Source organism: Arvicanthis niloticus, chromosome 10 (assembly GCF_011762505.2).
Source record: "Arvicanthis niloticus isolate mArvNil1 chromosome 10, mArvNil1.pat.X, whole genome shotgun sequence".
Lineage (NCBI taxonomy): Eukaryota > Metazoa > Chordata > Mammalia > Rodentia > Muridae > Arvicanthis > Arvicanthis niloticus.
This window is the reverse complement of record NC_047667.1, coordinates 25,530,562-25,547,483: the sequence shown is the minus strand read 5'-3', so window position 1 is coordinate 25,547,483 and position 16,922 is coordinate 25,530,562. Positions and strand designations below refer to the sequence as shown.

The following is a 16,922-nucleotide window of genomic DNA, read 5'->3' as shown; positions in this document are numbered from 1 at the left end:
CTCCACTCACCACCGAGGAAAGGCAAACCAAAGCTGGAATGAAATACCACTCATTCTTACTAAGGGAGGCCAGAATCAGGGGGATGTTGTAGACTGTAGCTGAGTGCTTGTCTGGCAGGGAGGAGGTCCTGCCTTAGATCCCTAGCAGGGCATATACCAAGCACAATAGTGTGTGCTTGTAAGGCCAACAAAAAACTCCAGAAGTTCAAGGTCATTCTCAGATACACTGAAGGGTTAGGGTCAGCATAGAATACACAAACTCAAGAAACCTTGACTTCAAAATGAGTCAGTAAGAAAATAAGGACAGCTGGCAGATATAGAGAAACCAGAACTCATATACTGCTAAAGAAATGTAAAAGATACCTTGGAGAGCAGTCTGGCAGTTCTTGAAATGTTAAACAGAGTTACTGTGGAAATGAACAATTCTGATCCTAGGGACTAGCCACCAGGAATAAAAATGTGTGGACAGAAGAATCTGTATACGAGTATTTACAGTAGGGCCACTGATACAAACAGTAGCCAAAAAGTAAAACATACAGTTAGTGAGTAGGTACACAGAGGTGGCATACCATAAATGAAATATTTTGGGAAATAAAAAAATCAAACAAAATATAAATAGACATACTATAAAATGAGTAAATATTAAAAACATGCTAAGTAAGAGAAGAAAGTTATAGAAGGCCACACATGGCATGCTCTCTTTTATTCAAAATGACAAGAGCCGAATCTACAGAGGCAGAAAGCAGAGTGCGAGCGGTTGTGGGATGAAGGAAAACAGTTTGAGCAGTTACGCATTGCAGGTTACGCAGATGAGGGGGTTTGCATTTGATCTGGACCGGGGAATGACTGCTGACGATATGGGCCATCTTTTTTAGGGTGGTAAAATTTTCCTAAAACTGACTGTAGTTATGTTTGTACAACTGTATGAATATATTAAAATATTTAATTGTTTGAATTCACTTTAAATGAGTTAAAGCCAAGAAATGGTGGTGGTGCACGCCTTTAATCCCAGTATTTAAGAGGCAGAGGCAGGCAGATCTCTGAGTTTGAAGCCAGCCTGGTCTACAGAGTGAGTTCCAGGACAGCCAGGACTACACAGAGAAACCCGGTCACAAAAAAACAAAAAAACAAAAAAACAAAAAACAAAAAAAACCCAAAAAACAAAACCAAAACCAAAGCAAAACAAAACAAAAAACCCAAAACCTAAAATAACTCAAAACAACAACAGCAACAAGAGAGTGAGTTGTACAGTATGTGACCTGTAACTATTGCTAATTTATGATGCAATAAAGAGCTGTAGCAGGCAGTGGGCACTCGCATCTGTAATCCTGATGTGGCATGAGCACCATAAATTCAAGGTTAGCTTGTTCAACTTGCAAAGACACAATCTCAAAATTTAAAATGGGGCCAAGTAGGTTGCTTAGTAGATCAGTGTCTGCCCAGCACACACAGCCTTGGGTTTAATACCCAGTCTAACATGAAGACAACCTACAATATTTTCTGAATATTCTAAGGCAGCTGAAGCTGATGCTCTCTAATATCAAATGTCTTTTCTCCCAGGAACTTTCTACCATTGAAAATAGAAACCAGCCGGGCAGTGATGTCGCACACCTTTAGTCCCAGCACTTGGGAGACAGAGGCAGGCAGATTTCTGAGTTCTAGGCCAGCCTGGTCTACAGTGAGTTCCAGGACAGCCAGGGCTATACAGGGAAATCCTGTCTCAAAAAACCAAAAATAAAATAAAATAAAGTAAAAATAGGAAGCAGACAGAGATGTCTACTAAACTATCTCTGACTTAGCAGTTCCACTCCATTTTCTTAAACATAGGGTCTTGCTACGTTGCTCAGGCTATCCACAAAGTTCTAGGTTCAAATAATCCTGATTCAGCCTCTCCCGTAGCTACAACTAATGGTTTGAACACTGTTCTCATGGCCAGAGCAACTTATTGTATAGTAACACCCATAAAAAGATAAGTAAGCAACAGGTACTGAAGCATTCTTTAATAATAAAACATTAGAGACATAACAATCAATAAAGGATCTGTTGACTCAGTACAGTGATACAATGTAACATCTTGCAGCAGTTTAAACAGGGCAAGCCAGGTAAATTAGTGAAAACACTGAAGAGTCTGGCCGCAGAGAACCTGCTCTCTGCTGTGAGCAGTTACTAAATGGTATCTATTATGCATGCTTATGAGAAGAGATGATTGAGATACAGTTCATAAAGCAAGGCACAGAACAGTAGGTCTGATGTGGTCTCGTTTACATGTACTGATATGTAAATATGCGTACCTATGTGCATGTGTATTTATAATTTTTTAACTATTATCTGACAAAATTCAAAGGTAGAAGCAAATGGTAAGGAAGGCTCACTGGCAGCTGTGGTGCTGCAGGCCTTTAATCCCAGCACTTGGGAGACAGAAGCAGGCGGATCTCCATGAGTTCTGAGACAGGCAGGACCACGCACAGAGACTGTCTCAAAACCAAAAAAAAGAAGGCTTACTTCTCATTTCATGCCTTTTGTTACTTGTAACACTCGTTCCGTGGATATAAGAACTGAAACAATCTAAGACACAGGCACAGAACAACAACAACAACAAAACTAGGCAGCTCCAGAGTCATCTGAACAGAGTCAAGACACCTTACATATTTACCCAGCCCAGAAGTCGTAACTGTGTTTAGTGATGAAAGCCACAGAGTCAGCCTCGGGATGGAAGGTTAAACAACTACAATCAGCATATTCTAAGAGACAAAGAAGTATCTCAATATCGTAACATTTCAGAAAAATTTCTACCCCAAATTATGAAATGCTTGCAAGGAAACATTTCATCTGTTCCAGCAATTATCTCCTGCAGGATATTTAATTCCCGATGAAGTCTAAGTGAAACTCAAGGTGGTCACAGAGTGCAGACACTGAAAACCTAAGTCACTGTGGCACTGGGAGGCGAGCTCAAGAGCATCAGAGAAAGGCTGCACTTGAGGTGTGTAAGCGATGCCGGAGAAGGAAGACTGGGAGCAGGTCGTGAGATAACAGCGCACCAAGCAAGGCTCTGTTTCTGCCAGAAAGAGGGGCATTGTCACTCTTGGCAGCAAAGGAGACAAATGACACTTTAAAAGGTGAAAGCTAGGACAAGCGAGAATGAGAAGAGAAGACATGATTCCTACAACAACAAGCATTTAAGGGATCACCTTTACTCTGGCCACATACAGCAACTCAAAGCCAGCTTTTAAAACAGCTTTCTTTTCTAAATATAAAAATTACCAGTGGGCTCACTGAGGGGAATAAAAGAAAAAGAGGCAAAAATCAACCAATGATTTAGTGACTCAAATGGTTTTTAAATATTTATTTCTAATTTATGTGTATGAGTATTTTGCCTCTATCTGTGCCCCCTGTGCAGGCCTAGTGCCAGCAGAGCCAGAGGAGAGTATACGTGCATGCCTGGCACCTGAGGAAGTCAAAAGAAAGTATCAAAGACCCTGGGACTAGAGTTATAGATTGCTGTAAGCCACCATATATATTTGTGTGTACGTATGTACATGTATATATGTGTATATATATATATATATATATATATATATATATATATATATATGACTAAAAATATGTAAAGTTTTATGTTCTGCTTTTTAAAAATGTTTTCTTACCTAGACAACACCATTTAATTTAAACAGTATTTAATCAAATTCAAGAACCAAACAGCAGGATAGAGACACTCCTTACCTGGTGAACATACTCATCCATGCTTGAAGGCATATCAAAATTCACAACCAGCTTGACGTTGACCAAGTCTAGGCCTCGGCCCAGGACCCCCGTGCTCACCACGACCTCGTATTCTCCTTCCAGTAATCCCTTTCCAATAAAGAAAACCAAAGTTCATTATTCAGGCCAGGAGTGGTGTTGACACCTATAATCCCAGCACTTAGGAGACAAAGGCTGGCCTGGTCTAGACAGAGTTCTAGGCCAGCTCCCTAGATGGCCTAGACAGGTACATAATGAAACCTGTCTAAAAAAACAATAAACAATCTAGAACTTATTTTATATGGCGTTGTGTAATTCTGGCTGCTGCTTCTTCTTTTTTTAATGACCTCAGTCTTGTGCTGCAGTGTCTTTCAATAAATAGCAGCTTTACTTGTGAGACATGAATGTAGCTTAGGTTCTCCTGACCTCCATGGAATTTACTAATTTACTCAAGCAAATGTCTTCTTACGGCAGGCAGGCTTCTGCTCTTCCCCGGACTACACTGACCTGATTTCCGCAAGGGAAGACTGAATGGCGATGCACTGAGCACACGCCCTCTACAGAGAAGGCTTACTGCCCCACATACAGAAGTCTAAGCAGGGGAATAATGCAATTTACAGTCACTGTTAGCCTTGGGTTCCCTGTCACTGAAAGGGTCTGTTTTATATATATTTTCTGGTAACAGGCCATCTCTTGAAAATGCCGTAAAATAGAATTGGAAGGCAGAGAACACAGGACGCTGAGAATCCACCTTCAGGATGTCCCTTCTTTCCACTTGAGACTTCTCTGAGTGGATGGATGTGCTGTTCAGTCCTGTGATCTTCTGAACCGCCTCGCTCAACAGATCTGCGCCTAGTTTGCAGTCCACGAATACTAACACTGGAGGCTTAAAGAGCTTCTGATCCTGAAAAATGAAACAAGAAATTAAACTATTCACAGAGCATTATTTATGTGAAAAATGTCTCTGAAACCATTGCCATGAGCTAATTATCGAACAGTTTACAAATGCTGCTAAAAGGAAATTATAATTATCTTATAATCTAAAATAAAAACATATTCTTTAAAACTAATGTTCTCATTTAAGGATGCATTCTCGTCTCATTTTTCATCATTAACATTACAAATATATTTAAAAATTTTAAGACCCATTACATAATACTTTTTTTTTTTAATTTTATTTACATTTCAGATGTTATCCCCTTACCCCATACCCTACCCTGCTCAGGAACCCCCTATCCCATTCCTCCTCCTCCTGCTTCTATGAGGATGTGCCCCCACCTACCCCCCCAACTCCCACCTCCCCACCCTTGAATTCCCCCACACTTGGTGTCCAGCCTTCATGGGACCAAGGATCTCCTCTCCCACCTATACAAGGCCAAGGCCATCCTCCCCTACACATACAGCTGGAGCCATGGGTCCATCCCTATGTGCTCCCAGGCTGGTGGTTTAGACCCTGGGGAGCTCTGGTTAGTTGGTATTGTTGCTCTCCTCATGGGGCCACAAACCCTTTCAGCTCCTTCAGTCTTCTCTCTAACTCCTCCATTCAGAACCCCTTGATCAGTTCAATGGTTAGCTGTGAGCATCTGCCTCTAAATATGTCAGGCTCTGGCAGACCTCTAAGGAGACAGCTATATCAGGCTCCTGTCAGCATGCACTTCCTGACATCCACATCAATGTCTACCTTTGGTGACTGCACATGGGATGGATACCCAGGTAGAATGGTCTCCAGACACCCTTCTTCAGTTTCTGTCCCACACTTTGTCTCCATATTTGCTCCCTTGAGTATTTTATTACTCCTTCTAAGAAGGATCAAAGCACCCACACTTGGTCTTCCTTCTTCATGAGCTTCATGTGGTCTGTGAGTTGAATCTTGGGTACTTCGAGCTTCTGGGCTAATATCCAATTATCAGTGAGTGAATACCATGTGTGTTCTTTTGTGTTTGGGTTACCTCATTCAGGATGATATTTTCTAGTTCCATCCATTTACCTAAGAATTTCTCGAATTCATTGTTTTTAATAGCTGAGTAATATTCCACTGTGTAAAAATGTACCACATTTTTGTATTCATTCCTCTGTTGAAGGACATCTGGGTTCTTTCCAGCTATTATAAATAAGGCTTCTATAAACATAATGGAGCATATGTCCTTATTATATGTTGGAGCATCTTCTGGGTATATGCTCAGGAATGGTATAGCTGGGTCAGGTAATGCTATGTCCAATTTTCTGAGGAACCACCAGACTGATTTCCAGAGTGGTTGTACCAGTTTGCAATCCCACCAACAATGGAGGAGTGTTCCTCTTTCTCCACATCCTCACCAGCATCTACTATCACCTGAGTTTTTGATCTTAGCCATTCTGACTGGTGTGAGGTGGAATCTCAGGGTTGTTTTGATTTGCATTTCCCTGATGACTAAGGATGCTGAACATTTCTTTAGGTGCTTCTGGGCCATTCGAGTTTCCTCAATTGAGAATTTTTGTTTAGCTCTGCACCCCATTTTTTAATAGGGTTATTTGGTTGCCTTGAGTCTAATTTCTTGAGTTCTTTGTATATATTGGATATTAGCCCTCTATCTGATGTAGAATTGGTAAAGATCTTTTCCCAATCTGTTGGTTGCTGTTTTGTCTTATTGACAGTGTCTTTTGCCTTACAGAAGCTTTGCAATTTTATGAGGTCCCATTTGTCAATTCTTGATCTTAGACTATAAGCCATTGGTGTTCTGTTCAGGAACTTTTCCCCCATGGCTAGGTGGGTCTTCCCCACCTTCTGTTCTATTAGTTTCAGTGTATCTGGTTTTATGTGAAGGTCCTTTATCCACTTGGACTTGAGCTTTGTACAAGGAGATAAGAATGAATTGATTTGCATTCTTCTACATGCTGACCTCCAGTTGAACCAGCACCATTTGTTGAAAATGCTGTCCTTTTTCCACTGGATGATTTCTCCTTTGTCAAAGATCAAGTGACCATAGGTGTGTGGGTTCATTTCTGGACCTTCAATTCTATTCCATTGATCTTCCTGCCTGTCTCTGTACCAATCCATGCAGTTTTTATCACTATTGCTCTTTAGTACAGCTTGAGGTCAGGGATGGTGATTCCCCCAGAAGTTCTTTTATTGTTGAGAATAGTCCTTGATATTTTTTTTTTTTGTTATTCCAAATGAATTTGCAAATTGCTCTTTTTATCTCTATGAAGAATCGATTTGGAATTTTGATGGGGATTGCACTGAATCTGTAGATTGCTTTCAGCAAGATGGCCATTTTTACTATATTAGTCCTGCCAATCCACAAGCATGGGAGATCTTTCCATATTCTAGCAGTCATTAACAGTCTCCCCACCAAAAAAAAAGCCCAGGACCAGATGGTTTTAGGGAAGAATTCTATCAGACCTTCAAGGAAGACCTAATACCAATTCTCTTCAAACTATTCCACAGAAAAGAAACAGAAGAAACACTACCCAATTCATTCTATGAAGCTACAATCATGCTCATACCTACATCACACAAAGACAGAACAAAGAAAGAAAACTTCAGATCAATCTCCCTTATGAATATTGATGCAAAAATACTCAATAAAATTCTCTCAAACTGAATCCAAGAACACATCAAAACAATCATCCATCATGATCAAGTAGGCTTTATCCCAGGAATGCAGGGATGGTTCAATGTTCGGAAATCCATCAATGTAATCCACTATATAAATAAACTCAAAGAAAAAACCCACATGATCATCTCACTAGATGTTGAGAAAGCATTTGACAAAATTCAACATCCCTTCATGGTAAAAGTCTTGGAAAGATCAGGAATTCAAGGTCCATACCTAAACATAGTAAAAGCAATATATAGCAAACCAGAAGCCAACATCAAACTAAATGGAGAGAAACTTGAAGCAATCCCACTAAGATCAGGAACTAGACAAGGCTGCCCACTCTCTCCCTACCTATTCAATACAGTACTGGAAGTCCTAGCCAGAGCAATTAGACAACAAAAGGAAGTCAAAGGGATACAAATAGGAAAGGAAGAACTCAAAATATCACTATTTGTAAATGATATGATAGCATACTTATGTGACCCTAAAACTTCCACCAGAGAACTCCTAAACCTGATAAACAACTTCAGAAAAGTGGCTGGATATAAAATCAACTCAAACAAATCAGTAGCCTTCCTCTACTCAAAGGATAAACAGGCTGAGAAAGAAATTAAGGAAATGACACTCTTTACAATAGTCACAAATAATATAAAATACCTTGGTGTGAATCTAACCAAGCAAGTGAAAGATCTATATGACAAGAACTTCAAGTCTCTGAAGAAAGAAATCAAAGAAGATCCCATTACATAATTCTTAACGCTCCTTGCTAGTCAGTACAAGCTGTCTTTAACTTAATACCATATTTGTAAGTAACTGCTGGCATATATTGGCCACTGTAACAGGTTTGCTTAAATTAGTTCAAAGAGTCTCAAGGATAGAACACCCAAGAAACACTTTGAAAAAAAAAAAAAGTATGTAATTTTTGAAAGTTAAAATATTGAGGAATTATGAGTGTGTGAATGCCTGAGTGAGTGAGTGTGTGAGTGAGTGTGTGAGGGGGAGAGGGAAGGGGAGAGGGGGAGGGGGAGGGAGATGGGGAAAGGGAGGGGGAGGGAGAGGGGGAAGGGGAGGGGGAGGGAGAGGGAGGGGGGAGGGAAAGGGAGAGAGGGAGAGGGAGGGGGAGGGAGAGGGTGAGAGGGAGGGGGAGGGAGAGGGAGGGAGGAAGGAAAGGGAGAGGGAGGGGGAGGGAGGGGGAAGGAGAGGGAGAGGGGGAGGGGAAGGGAGAGGGAGGGAGGAAGGAAAGGGAGAGGGAGGGGGAGGGAGGGGGAGGGAGAGGGAGAGGGGGAGGGGGAGGGAGAGGGAGGGGGGAGGGAAAGGGAGAGGGAGGGGGAGGGAGGGGGAGGGAGAGGGGATCATATTCTGTAGTCCAAACTCATTGGAGCTCAATTTGTAGCTCTAGCTAGTTCCAAATACAAGGCTATTCCTCTGCCTCAGCCTCCCAAATACTGGGAGTATAGGAATGAGTCACTATACCAAACTCACGAGGCTTAATCTTCATATTTACATATATACTCACCTGGCACACCATGAGCTGAAGGAGGGTTATGAGTTCCAAGCTAGCTGGAGAGACCTCAAAAGAAAGACAAATGTATACCCCCAAACAACTAGGCATCTATACTGCATAGTTTCAGAAATAAAACTTTGAGTGGGGTTGGTAGAAAATACCTTTAACCCCAATACTGAGGAGACAGAGGCAGGAGGGTGTCATGAGCTATATGGTTTCAGGCAAGCCAGGAATATATAGTAAAAACCTGCTTTAAACAAACATCAGAAGCAAAATTTGATTTGGTCCTTACAGGATTCTGATGTGGTAAAGGGATTTACCACTAAATATCTGCACCAGACCTCCCCCAGGCTCCCCTTAGGTGTCACTCTCTCTGGAGCAGTGGGAATGCAAACACATGTGACAAAACATGGCTGACAGCCTGAATACTCACATTTAGGATTTCAAATAACTTCTTCTTTTTGGCTGGGTCTTCTACCCACAGGATGATCTGCCTCACGCTGGAGCAGGGCAGGTTCTTGTCTCCAGTGATAATTCTCACAGGATTATGTAGAAGCTGGTCTGAAAGCTGTTCTATGCTGTCTGGAATCGTGGCAGAAACCAAGATGGTCTGACAGTCACCAGGAGTGTGTTCCAAAACGTCAAGCACTTGCTGCTGAAAGCCCATCTTCAACATGGTGTCAGCCTGAAAGGAAGGCATTCTACAGTCAGGTTACTCAACCCTAAAACCCAGAGCCACTCAGGATAAGACTGGGTGACTAAGAACAGAAAAAAATTAAAAACACGGAAAGATACATTACAGTGTCAAAAGACCAACGGGAAAATGTTACGTAAAATTATAGACTGTAGAACTTAATGATATGGATTGTTATTATTATTATTAATAATAGCTATAAAATAGATAAATACTTATCAATAAAACACTTTTTAATTATGGGAACATATAATACTGTGCCGTTATGAAAAATGACCAGAAAGCTCTTTATTGGGTAATAAATAATTGCTCAGAGAAGATAAAACATTGTACAACACAATACTATATATAATGTAAGCGATATAGTCAAGAAATTAATTCCGCTGGGGAACAGTTTACGCTATGATCCTAGCTCTCAGGAGGCTAAGGCAGGACTGAGTTCAAGGCCAGACTGAACCACAGAGTAAAGCCCTGAAACATCAGATTGCTGCCGTGTGTTTGGGGCCCGGGTGCTCACTACACTTGTGCTTTTCACTTAACCCAGGTCTCTGCACACATTAGTGTCCCGCTATTGAACCACATCTGCCTTAGACTTTGGAGACAAGATCCTGATATGCAGGCTGGGGTGACCTTGAACTCATGATCTTCCTGCCTTAGCTTTCAAGTGCTAGGTTTATAGGCATGAGCCACCATGGCTGTTAGGGTTCACTTTCGGTTTTTCAGAGTTTTATTTCCTTCTAGCTATGGTTATGTCCTATATAACAAAAGTATTTTAAATTAAAAAAAATTAATGTTGGGGCTACTTATGGTTTGAATGCTGACTGTGGCCCAAATGTTGGTATTTCTTCAAATTTCATACTGAGACTTTACCACTAATGTGGGTTGGTGTCCTTTGTTACAATCTGTCTGCCAGGAGTATTTTCATCCAAATCTCAGCATAAACTCCACCGTCCCAGACAGCCCCTGGTTCTCAATCTAAGGAAGGCCACAGTTTGTCCCTGCTACACTGCATGGGTAGGTACACTTGCCACAGCTCCATAGGCAGAGCCGTAAGCATCCCTTTCCACCACATCTGCTAACCTAATAGCTGCCATGTCAAAAGCCCCAGGAAAGGATCCTGATGCCTTATAAACAAACGGGCAACCTTCACTCTAAGCACTAAATACGACCTAACTATGTAACCAACAACATCAGTGTCCAGACCTCTCAAATCTAGGAGTCACCTGGAGTGAGTTTTTCTAGATCAACGGGCTGCTGAATCAGATTGTCCAAGTGAGAAAGCCAGTCTAGGTAACAGTCGCTGGGCACACCAGGCAGTTCTATGGTTTTGTTGACTTGTTTGTTGTTTCCTTTTATTTGGGGATATGGTTTCCCAGGCAGCCCAGGCTGGCTTTAAATTTGTTTATTTTATGTGTATGAGTATTCTGCCTGCGTGCATGCATGTCTGCACTCCATGTACTTGCCTAGTATCTGTGGACTTAAGAAAAGGGTGTTTGATCCTTTAGAATTGGAATTGGGAATGGTTGTGAGCCACCAGGTGAGTGCTGAGAACCAAACCCAGGACCTCTGTAAGAACAGCAAGTGCTCTTAACTACTGAGCCATCTCTCCAGTGCCCTCAACTGGCTTTGAACCCACCCTCCAGCACAAGCCTACTAGGTGCTGGGGTTACAGGCCAGTACATACTTTCTGCTCCCCAAGGTGGTTTTTATCACTAGGCCAACTTGGGCAGACCTGTGCTTGGTTACTGTGATGCAGCCAGCTTTGCAGTACTGAGAACATACAGTCTGTACCCTGTCCAACAGAGCAGAAGGAAGAAAGGCCACACCCCCATCTGGAGGGACAAGGGACAGTTTCAAAGTCCCTCATCTGAAGCAGAGAGGAAGGATCAGGATGGGGTTGTGGGAGTATTCTAGGCCAAAGGGAAGGCCTGACAAGAGACACAGATGGTGACAGGGGCAGAGGTTTAAAAATTCGAGGGACTCTGAGTCCTGGCCTCCCTGGGCAGAGCCACCCACCCCGACTCAGTGTCACTCTCAGTTCCTGTCACTCTGCTGACTCAGCTGTCAGCTTCACAGCTGTCAGGCCCTCAGCTCCATCCTCTCTGCTCACTTCCCTCCAGCTTTCTCTTGGAGGACCAGACATCACAGACTCCAATGCACTCCTTGTGCACAGAGAAAAATGTTCCCTTCATTTACTGTTCCCAGGAAGGCCAAACTCAGACAACATTACCAGGACCCTGCACTTACTCAGTTACCCTTTCTAAAACTAACGGCACAGCTGTAATTTCTGGAGTCACCTCTCCAGCTGCCTTCTTCCCATACGCCATCATCAGAAGGCTCATAAATGATTACTTTACAATGACTCTCAGATTTAACCCTTTACTCCTGGGGCCTCCACCCTGCCCCTGACCCCTTCAGTCCTTGGCTGGTTTGCTGGCTGCCTGGTCTCTGGGTCCTTCCTCTTTAATTTCTCATGTACTGAGCAGGAGAATAGCCTCCCTAAACCACCACTTTTACCATGCTACACCCAACTCGTAATTTAGAAGGCCTTATTGTCTCCACATCAAATCCAGAAGTTTCTGCCTCCCTTCAGGGCCTCTATAATTTGACTCCACCCTAGCTACCCAACTCTACTTCCTATGGCTGCTCAGGGAGAATCTCTCAAGTTTGTTGGTCTCCTTCCTTCTCCTCCACAACTCACGTGGGCTTTCTGACTGTCTCTTCTTTGGGATATTTCATCTGTCCTCTGGTTTTTTTCATTTTCCCCATCTTCTGAGGAGCCACTCAAATCCCATTACTACTTTTAAATAGTGTGAAAACACTCTCTTAATTCTACTCCCAACCTTAATTGCCCTGGATAGTTAGCATCCTATACACATAATACAGTAGTTTATGTTACAGTAGTTTCCCTTCTAGCTGACAAGCTATGGCTCTCAAGACAAATTCTAACCTTTACCTGTTTTGTGGAAACCAGTTACATCCAGTCACCTTTCTCTTCTTCTAATATATTTATTTAATGGTACAATAGATAGAACCTAACATCTTGCAAATGCTAGGAAAGTACTTCACAATCCAATTATACTCACAATCCTTTCAAAAAAGATTTTAGTCTATGTGTACTGTGTTTTTCTGAATGTATGAATGGGTACCTACTTGTGCCTGGAAGATGTCACATCTCCTGAGACTCGGTTATAGACAGCTAAGAACTCCTATGTGGGTCCTGGCAATCAAATCTGGGTCCTCTACGAGAACAGCAGATCCCCTTAATCTGTAGAGTCCTATCTCCTTCCCCAGTCCTTGATGCTCTGAATCAGAGTGTCCTTATATAGCTCCTGCTGCTTCTGAACTTAGCATCCTTCTGCCTCTGCTTCTCTGGATGAGTGTTGGGTTTATAGGCATGTGTACCTGTGTTTTTGTGTGTGGTGTTCATGTAGATGGACCTGTATGCATATAGACATGTATGCCTGTGTGATGGCCACAGGTCCACCTTGGGTGCCATTCACCCTGGTTTTCAAGACAGGATCTCCCAGTGGCCTGAAGCTTGCCAAGCACGGTAGACTGGCTGGCCCAAGTTCTGCTTGTCTTCACTCCCAAGTTCTAGGATTACACTGAGTGTGTACTACCACACTTAGTATGGTAGGTTCTAGGGGATCAGGCTGACGAGAGCATCTTCACTGACTGAGCGCTCTCCTTAATCCCACATCTGGATTGTTGTTTGTTTCTGTTTTACCGTCTTGGTTTTCTTGAGGCCCAGTCTTGCTATCTACGTAGCCTAGACTGGTCTTGACTTTATGATGCTCCTGCCTTTGGCACTACAGTAAGGTACAGGTAGATGTACATGCCACTATACTACTCTGGTTATTTTCATACTGCTACAGTTGTACAGATTAGTTTCAAAAGATCATACTGGCCCCCAAAGCCAGAAGAGGTCATCAGATCCCTTGGAACTGGGGTTACAGACTGTTGTGAGCAGCAATGTAGGTGCTGGGAATTGAACCTGGATCCTTTGGGAGAGTAGCCACTGAGCCATTTCTCCAGCCCCCAATCTGTTTTAAAGAAAATATTTATTTATCAATCATTGGACTACACTATTTATCTAAGTACTTTTTTAAAAAAAGTTAAAATGTTGTTTATTTGTTTGTGTGTGATGTCTGTAGGTTACAAAACAATTTGTTGGAGTTTGTTCTTTCCTTCTACCATGTAGGTTCTGGAGACTGAACTCAGGTTCAGTCTGGCTTGGCAGGAAGTACCTTCACCTGCTGAGCCACCTTGCCAGTCCCTATTTGAGTATTTCTGTATCTCAGTAGACAGTATAATGCTCTGGCCTTTATTTCAAGTGTATGGTTTTTTTCTCAAAATTTCAGTACTATGTAGGTTTGAATCACAATGAAAATATTTCTGCAATTCCATCTAAAACACCTGGAGTTGGTTAATCAGCACACAGACAGCATTCCTGTGTTAACTTCTGCACAAGCAACCAATAAGGCTGTTTGCCAGTTCATCTCCCTTCTGAGCTACAAAGAAAGCACACCCCTTAAGTGCTGAGGCAGGGGGCAGGAGCTTCCGACACTCTGCACACAAACGGATACTTCTTTGGCATCATAAGGTTCCATGATGGCTGACAGGCTCTAGAACTCTCACCTGCTGCAAACAAATTAAAGTGCTGTGAAGAGGTGGAATGAGTCCACCCTGAACTCCACCACAGCCATCCAGGAGCACAGTGACTCAGCAGGCCTTTCAAAGGATTCGGTTATATTATTTTTCATTTCTTTTGGACATCTTAGTCTACGAGACATTGACCAACACTGCTCATCCTCACTCCTGCTCTGTAAGATTAAACAACTTGCCCAAGATCTCTCAGCAGCTGACTCAGACAGATACGGACACCACAGCCAAACAGTGGATGGGGCTTGGGGACTCTCATAGAATAGGAGGAAGGATTGCGGGGCCCGAAGGAGATAGGAACTCCACAGGAAGACCAACAGAGTCAACGAACCTGGCCCCTTGAAACTCTCAGAGTCTGAACCACCAGCCAAAGAACACACATGGGCTGGACCTAGGCCTGCCTACACACATGTAGCAGATCTGCAGCTTGACCTTCATGTGGGTCCTGAACAACTGGAACGGGGGTGGGGAGCTGTCCTAAAAGTTGTTCCCTGTACTGGGATATGTTCCCAGTAGCTTGGGTGCCTTGTCTGGCCTCAGTGGGAGAGGAAGCACCTAGCCCTGCAGAGACTTGAAGTGTCAGGTTGGGGGGAATACCCAGGGAGATCCACCCACTCAGAGGAGAAGGGGAGGTGGGATGGGAGAAGGTTTGTGGGAGAGGGCGACTGGAAAGGGGGCACTGAGAGGGATGTAAGGTGAATAAGTAAAAACAAAAATTAATTAATAAATTAAATTTAAAGAAAGTTCAAACCCTGGCCTTGAGGGTCTGGGCTACATCATCTCGACATACCTGAGGGTGTTCCCTTGCTGTTTACTGGGACTAAGGCACACCAGGTGATCAGTGGTCAGAGCCCTGAATCACACCTTTACCACCAAACCTCTGCTGTCACTGCTGATGGAGAACATGAAGGAAAGTGTGTCCTGGATGCAAGGATGGCTTAGTTCTCATGCTTGTCTGTATGATGTGATGTGATATAGTCCATGTGGTGGTGGTGATGATGATGGTACAGGCCTCAGGATGGCTCAGAGCACAGGCACTTGCAGCACAGCCTGCTGATCTGAGTTCAATCCCTGAACCCCATGATGGAAGGAAGGAATCAACTTCTAAAAGTTGTCCTCTGACTTTCACACAGGTGGCATGGAATGTAAGCTCCTGTGCACATACTCACGCATGTAGCATGTATACACATGCACATACACAACAGTAATAATAACAACTACAACAACAATAAAATAAAAATTAAATTAAAAAACATAGGGCAGACAAGCTGGCTCAGTGGTAAAGGTGCTTGTTGTCAATCTTGAAAACCTGAGTTTGATCCCTGGAACCTACATGTGGAGGGCAGAACCAGCTTCCATAAGTTGTCCTCTAACCTTTGCACTCACACATGGCAAGTGCATGAACATATATACACAGTAAGTAAATAAACACACACACACACACACAGACACCTATTCATTATTATATTATCATCATTATTATTACATTGACTCTACCACATAACAACATGCAGACAAGCATGAGAACTAGGCATATGCCATCCTTGCATCCAGGGCACATATACATATAAGTAAATAAATAAGCACACATATATGTGTGTGTATACACATATATAATAAAATAATGCACTTTATTTTATACTTCAGAGCTATAAGATATAGCCTCTGATATATAAATAATATGCATATATAAATATAGCCTCTCTGATATATTAACAATAACGACAAAAGTTTCACAACCACTATACCAATGCCCATGTAGAAAAAAAGAACTATCACTCAAATACCAATCAAATAACTACTATTAGCTACTTCTTTAGTTCCTGTAAATAATTATTATTATCGCCATTGATTATTCTAAATGTCAGCAAACACAAAGCATTGTGAGACTGGAGAGGCAGCTCAGTGGTTGCAAGTGTGCATATTATGCAGAAGGTCCAAGGTCAATTCCTGGGACTACAAAGCCAAACAAAATGCAACAAAGCCCACAAGCTTGCCTTGGAGATTCACCCACTGAATCTGGGTGTTCTTCACTAGGACAAGATAGCTTCGGTTTAACTGAATGAATCATGCCTTAGCTTAGCTGCAGAGTACACAGACGGCAGCTTAAGACCCACAAGAGTACATTTCTGCACATCCGTGGATCTTTTTTTTTCATTCAAAGAAAATGTTCTGAATAAATAATGATATTACATGGCTACAATACACTTTTAAATAAATTATACAAAACCACGTGGCTGTTTTTTAGTCTGTGTGTGTAGTGTATGTGTACTTACAAGTAAGTGTACATACAAGTGCATCCATATGCATGTGAAGATCAGAGGTCGACAGTGAGCATCTTTCTACGTCACTTTCCACTTCATCTTACATACTGATCTTTCTTTCTTTCTTTCTTTCTTTCTTTTTTTCTTTCTTTTCTTTCTTTCTTTCTTTCTCTTTCTTTCTTTCTTTTTTTTTTTTTTTTGTTTTTTTGAGACAGGGTTTCTTTGTGTAGCCCTGGCTGTTCTGGAACTCACTCTGTAGATCAGGCTGGCCTCGAACTCAGAAATCCACCTGCCTCTGCCTCCCAAGTGCTGGGATTAAAGGCGTGCGCCACCACTGCCCGGCATGATTTTTCTATGTATGTGTGTGGCTGTGTGTGAGGACACATGTGTGGAGGTCAGAGGACAACCTTGGGGCTAGGTCCTCGCCTTCCACCTTGTTTGAGGCAGGTCTCTCTCGCTGTTTGTTATTGCTGCTA

At 42.5% G+C, this 16,922-nt stretch overlaps 1 protein-coding gene across 1 annotated transcript in view; it reads right to left on the bottom strand.

The window, feature by feature from the left end:
• The window catches only part of Ddx59 (DEAD-box helicase 59), a 28,173-nt gene that overhangs the window by 2,840 nt on the left and 8,411 nt on the right, over nucleotides 1-16,922 (bottom strand). Inside the window, exons 5-7 of the mRNA XM_034513643.2 lie at nucleotides 9,257-9,508; nucleotides 4,490-4,642; nucleotides 3,721-3,849 (exon numbers count right to left, since the gene is read on the bottom strand). Of these exons, the coding sequence (XP_034369534.1) occupies nucleotides 3,721-3,849; nucleotides 4,490-4,642; nucleotides 9,257-9,508 (534 nt within the window). The remainder of the gene's footprint in view (nucleotides 1-3,720; nucleotides 3,850-4,489; nucleotides 4,643-9,256; nucleotides 9,509-16,922) is intronic.